This window comes from Loxodonta africana, chromosome 8 (assembly GCF_030014295.1).
Source record: "Loxodonta africana isolate mLoxAfr1 chromosome 8, mLoxAfr1.hap2, whole genome shotgun sequence".
NCBI classification, from domain to species: domain Eukaryota; kingdom Metazoa; phylum Chordata; class Mammalia; order Proboscidea; family Elephantidae; genus Loxodonta; species Loxodonta africana.
Window position 1 is genome coordinate 5,992,486 of NC_087349.1, and position 5,214 is coordinate 5,997,699.

Sequence of the window (5,214 nt, forward strand, 5' to 3'; positions counted from 1 at the left end):
ATTTGACTGTGTGGATCATAACAAATTATGGATAACATCGTGAAGAATGGGAATTCCAGAACACTTCATTGTGCTCATGAGGGACCTTTACAAGATCAAGAGGCAGTTGTTCGGACAGAACAAGGGGATACTGATTGGTTTAAAGTCAGGAAAGGTGTGCCTCAGGGTTGTATTCTTTCTCCATACCTATTCAATCTGTATGCTGAGCAAATAATCCTAGAACCTGGACTATATGAAGAAGAACGGAGCATCAGGATTGGAGGAAGACTCATTAACAGCCTGCGTTATGCAGATGACACAACCTTGCTTGCTGAAAGTGAAGAGGACTTGCACCACTTACTAATGAAGATCAAAGACCACAGCCTTCAGTATGGATTGCACATCAACATAAAGAAAACAAAAATTCTCACAACTGGACCAATGAGCATCATCATGGTAAACGGAGAAAAGATTGATGTTGTCAAGGATTTCATTTTACTGGATCCACAATCAACAGCCATAGAAGCAGCAGTCAAGAAATCAAAAGACATGTTGCATTGGGTAAACCTGCTGCAAAGACCTCTTCAAGGTGTTGAAGAGCAAAGATGTCACCCTGAAGACTAAGGTGCGCCTGAACCAAGCCATGGATTTTTCGATCGCGTCATATGCATGTGAAAGCTGCACAATGAATGCGGAAGACCAAAGAAGAATCGATGCCTTTGAATTGTGTTGGCGAAGAATATTGAATACACCATGGACTGACAAAAGAACAAACAAACTGTCTTGGAAGAAGTGCGGCCAGAATGCTCCTTAGAGGCAAGGATGGTGAGACTGCATCTCACATACTTTGAACATGTTGTCAGGAGGGATCAGTCCCTGGAGAAGGACATCATGCTTGGCAGAGTACAGGGTCAGCGGAAAAGAGGAAGGCCCTCAACGAGGTGGACTGACACATTGGCTGCAACAATGAGCTCAAGCATAACAACGATTGTAAGGATGGCTCAGAACCGGGAAGTGTTTTGTTCTGTTGTGCATAGGGTCGCTATGAGACGGCACCTAACAACAACAACAACACATTGTGCATAAGCCCAAGAGGAGCAGAATATAAGCTTGACTTCAAAAACCAGCCGACCGGACAATGAAGAGAATGCAGCTTCAATCTAAACATAAAAATGTAATGGGTGTTTTCAGAAGTAGATCACCAGGCCTTTCTTCCTAGTCTTTCTTGATCTGGAAGTTCCTCTGAAGCATCGCAGCAACACACAAGGCTCCACTGAGGGACAGGTGGTGGCTGTGAATGAGGTACACTGGCTGAATAGAACTCGGGCATCCCTCACGGAAGGTGAGAATTCTACCCCTGAACCACCAGCGCCCTCCTATTAAATCTACACATTTGAGCTTTTTTGGAGAGCAAATGCATTAATTTATAGACGTCTTCCATTTATAAGATGTAGCCAACAGGGGGGAATTGGGTAAAGGACAAAAGGTACCTCTCTGTACTAGCCTTGCAACTTTCTGTGAATCTATATTTATTCCCAAACAAAGTTAAAAAACAAACAAACAAAAAAATGTCATGAGCAGCCCAGAGGAAAATACATGGGCAAAGCCCCACAGGTGACAGCCAGATCCCCGGAATAAGGGGACAAGTCTGTGCAAGGCAGCACCCATGTCTGTGGGTTTCAGAGGACATGTGGAAGTACAGGGCAGCCATGCTTTCAACACATTTAAAATCTACTAGGGGGAATAAGACAAGTGTGCAAATAACACCACAAGGCAGAATTTCTGTCACAGTGGGGGACACCCCATGAATACAGCCTCAAAGGTAGGAAGGGTCATGGCTTAGGGGGCGTCTAGCACAGCTGCACTGAAAAGATGCCATTGGAATTAACCTTTAAGAGCTTCATGTGACAGGCACAGAGAGGGTGTTAGGAGTGTGGTGGACATGATCAGAATCATACCTTCAGGAGATTCACCTAGAAACTGTAGTTTAGGTGCCAGGCAGAGTGATGGAGCAGACGGTGAAGAGAAATTTAAGCAGTCCAGATGAGAGCTGGGGACAGTCTAAGCTAAGCTAGGATCCCCAAAAACAGTAAGAATCCATTCAATGGCAACTAGCACTGGTCTTCTAGTGTGGAGGGCCAGGTGTGAAAACCAGGAAATATGGTTGAGGGGTTTTAACATGAGTCAGGGAAGACAAGGATCTCAGTGTAAACCTGAGCCCAGGGGAGGTTTGAGAAGCTCTAGGGAAGGCAGAAAAGCAGCCCAAATACCCTTCACCAAACCATAAACAGCAGTAGGTCCCAATGTCAACATGAAAGAGGAAGGGACAGCTGCACACATGGACCTTAGTCCAGAACAGACAAATGGACCAGGCCCTTATACAGAACAATGTATAAACCATCAACCCCAGCACTCAGAGGGCCTCTGTCTCAGGCAACACACACGGCCCCACACATGCACGTATTGCACCATGTTCTATGCAAAAAGGTCAGACCAGGAACTCCAGCACCAGGCACTCTCATAGAAGGGAAGGGCTGGCAAGGCCAGAAGATAGCTAAGTAGAACAAGGGAAAGGTGGTCGCAAGATGAAGCCAGAGGAAAATTGAGGTTCCAGAATCCTTCTCCAGTCTGACTTGAACATTGCGTGATGCATCAGAGTCCTCCCGCCCCCTTCCCAAGTGCACGATTTAAACACTGAGAGGTCAGCCACAGGAAAAGAAGGCGTTCCCTGATTCTCTGGCCACACCAGGTCCCGTATAAACTTCAATCTTGTTGAGTGTCTATCAGTGATACAAGCCCACACTGCAGGACCATGGATCTCACCTGGAAATCACTGAACTTGTTCTTCTAATCATTCTATGTGGCAGAGAGGGAAAGTGCAGAGAGAGAAGAAATGTCTTGTTTTCTTACTTGTCTAGTGCTGCTATAACAGGAAAACCATAGGTGGATGGCTTTAACAAAGAAAAGTTTATTCTCCCACAGTCCAGTAGGCTAGAAGTCCAAATTCAGGGCACCAGCTCCAGGGGAAGGCTTTCTCTCTGTGTCAGCTCTAGAAGAAGATCCTTGTCATCAGTCTTCCCTTGGTCTGGGAACATCTCAGCACGGGAACCTCAGGTCCAAAGGACGCACTCTGCTCCCAGCACTACTTTCTTGATGGTATGAGGTCCCCCTGTCTCTCTGCTCACTTCTCTCTTTTATATCTCAAAAAAGACTGGCTTAAGACACTATCTAATCTTGTAGGCCTCATCAATGGAACTGCTGCTAATCTATCTTATTACATCATAGTGATAGGACTTACAACATATAGGAAAATCGCACAAAATGGTGGACATCATACAAGCTAATCATGACCTAGCCAAGTGGACAGATATTTGGTGGGGACACAATTCAATCCATGATACCCATTATGCTCTGCCTCTATGTCAGTGTCACTCTGAGGCTTGTTGCTTACGACACGCCAGACATTGGGCAGCACCTCCTCAGCAGTAGGCTCCGAGCCTGGGGTTACTCAAGAGCAGAATAATGGGGTGCACAGCTGTTCATACATAGATCACCACCTGCCACATGCAGTATTGGAGTTCCTGAAATGGAAAGACACCTGCACAGTTGAGCACCAGTGACAGGGAATAGGAGATGAAGAGGATGGAACATGAGATGAGGACCAGTAGAGCCTTGAAGTGGGCCTGGGTGCTGGCATCCCAGAACCCTGAGATGGTCAGGAGGGTCTTCTTGGCATGCTTGCCTAGAGACATGATGAGCAGAAACATGCCTACAAGAAAGACAACCCCAGGCACAGTCCAGGTAACCACCTTCAGCAGGAAGAAGTAGAACTTCTCATAGGAGTTCCTCATGCCATTCCCGGTGTTGTTCCCAGCGTGCAGGTCTCTCATTAAGTGGATCTGATACAACCACTGGTTGCCAAAGAAGAACAGGATGGCACTCAGGTTGGAGATCCCCAGGGAGCTGAGCAGCATCCACCTGGACACCTTCTGCTTGAGCCAGAGGAAGGCTGGGTGAGTGAATGTGGCGATCTTCACACAGTAGAAGACGCTAAGCCAGGTGGAGAGCCGCAGAGTGATGATGTTAAAGAAGTCCCACTGGAAGGTGAAGAGCTGCATCACAGGGTTGTAGGGGAAGGCTCTGGGGTAGAGGAAGAGATAAATGCTCCTCTCTATCACCACACACTGCAGGCAAAAGCGTGAGGTCCCCAGACTGACCAGCAATTTATCGCAGGGTTACACCTTTTTCCTCAGCAGCCACTCAATGCCCAAGGCCACAGTGATGAAGCCATTGCCCATCACTGCCACCAGACACAAAAAGAACAAGAAGCCAACCAGGACAATGGCCCTCTTCTCCATCAACAAGGAGCCTGAGTCCATGTCACCTCCATTCATCTCTTCCATGGGCCAGATGGTCCCAAGACTGGAGGTGGTTCCAGTTGGGCTGCTCTGGAAGATCTCAGTAACTTCCAGAGGGTTGCTTTGTACATGTGTGCTCAAGTGCGGAGGCTGGGCCAGAGTCAAGGACCCAGACTCTCTGAACAGGGGGAGCTTCTTCTTAGAATAGATGCAAATATCCAGTGGCCCCCAGCTGCCATGAATTTCCCTGCCCTTCTTCTGTCTTTCCGTGCCAGTGTCAACATCAGTGTGGATGGTATATCAGGCTCTGGCACCAGAGTCCGTGACACGGGAGACTGTTTCTCTAAGCTGACACCTAAGACAGCAGCACACCTGGTGGGGCTCAGGGCTAAGATCTACAGGCAGGCCCCAGCAGAGTCAGTGCCGCATCCATAGGGGATTCTAATGCAGTATCCCTTTGTTCTATTCAAACGATTGCCTCTTGGTCTATGTATAGGTTCCTTATGAGCAAAATTAAATGTTCTGGAATTGCCATCCTTCACAATGTTATCCATAATTTGTTATAATCCACACAGCCAAATGTCTTTGTATAGTCAATAAAACACAGGTAAACATCGTTCTGGTATTCTTTGCATTCAGCCAAGATCCATCTGATATTAGCAATGATAACCCTGGTTCCATGTCCTCTTCTGAATCCAGTTTGAATTTCTGGCGGTTCCCTGTTGATGCACTACTACAACTGCTTTTGAATGATCTTCAGCAAAATTTTACTTACGTGTGATATTAATGATACTGTTCAATCATTTCTGCATTCTGTTGGGTCACCTTTCTTTGGAAAGGGTATAAATAGGGGTCTCTTTTTTTCCAGTTGGCTGGC

At 46.8% G+C, this 5,214-nt stretch overlaps 1 protein-coding gene across 1 annotated transcript; it reads right to left on the reverse strand.

Annotated features, from left to right (window-relative positions):
* Positions 1-3,372: 3,372 nt before the first annotated feature.
* On the reverse strand, positions 3,373-4,373 carry TAS2R60 (taste 2 receptor member 60). Its single transcript, XM_010602062.3, is given in 1 exon segment — positions 3,373-4,373. A coding segment is annotated over 1 exon segment (915 nt). The 3' UTR covers positions 3,373-3,458.
* Positions 4,374-5,214: the final 841 nt, after the last annotated feature.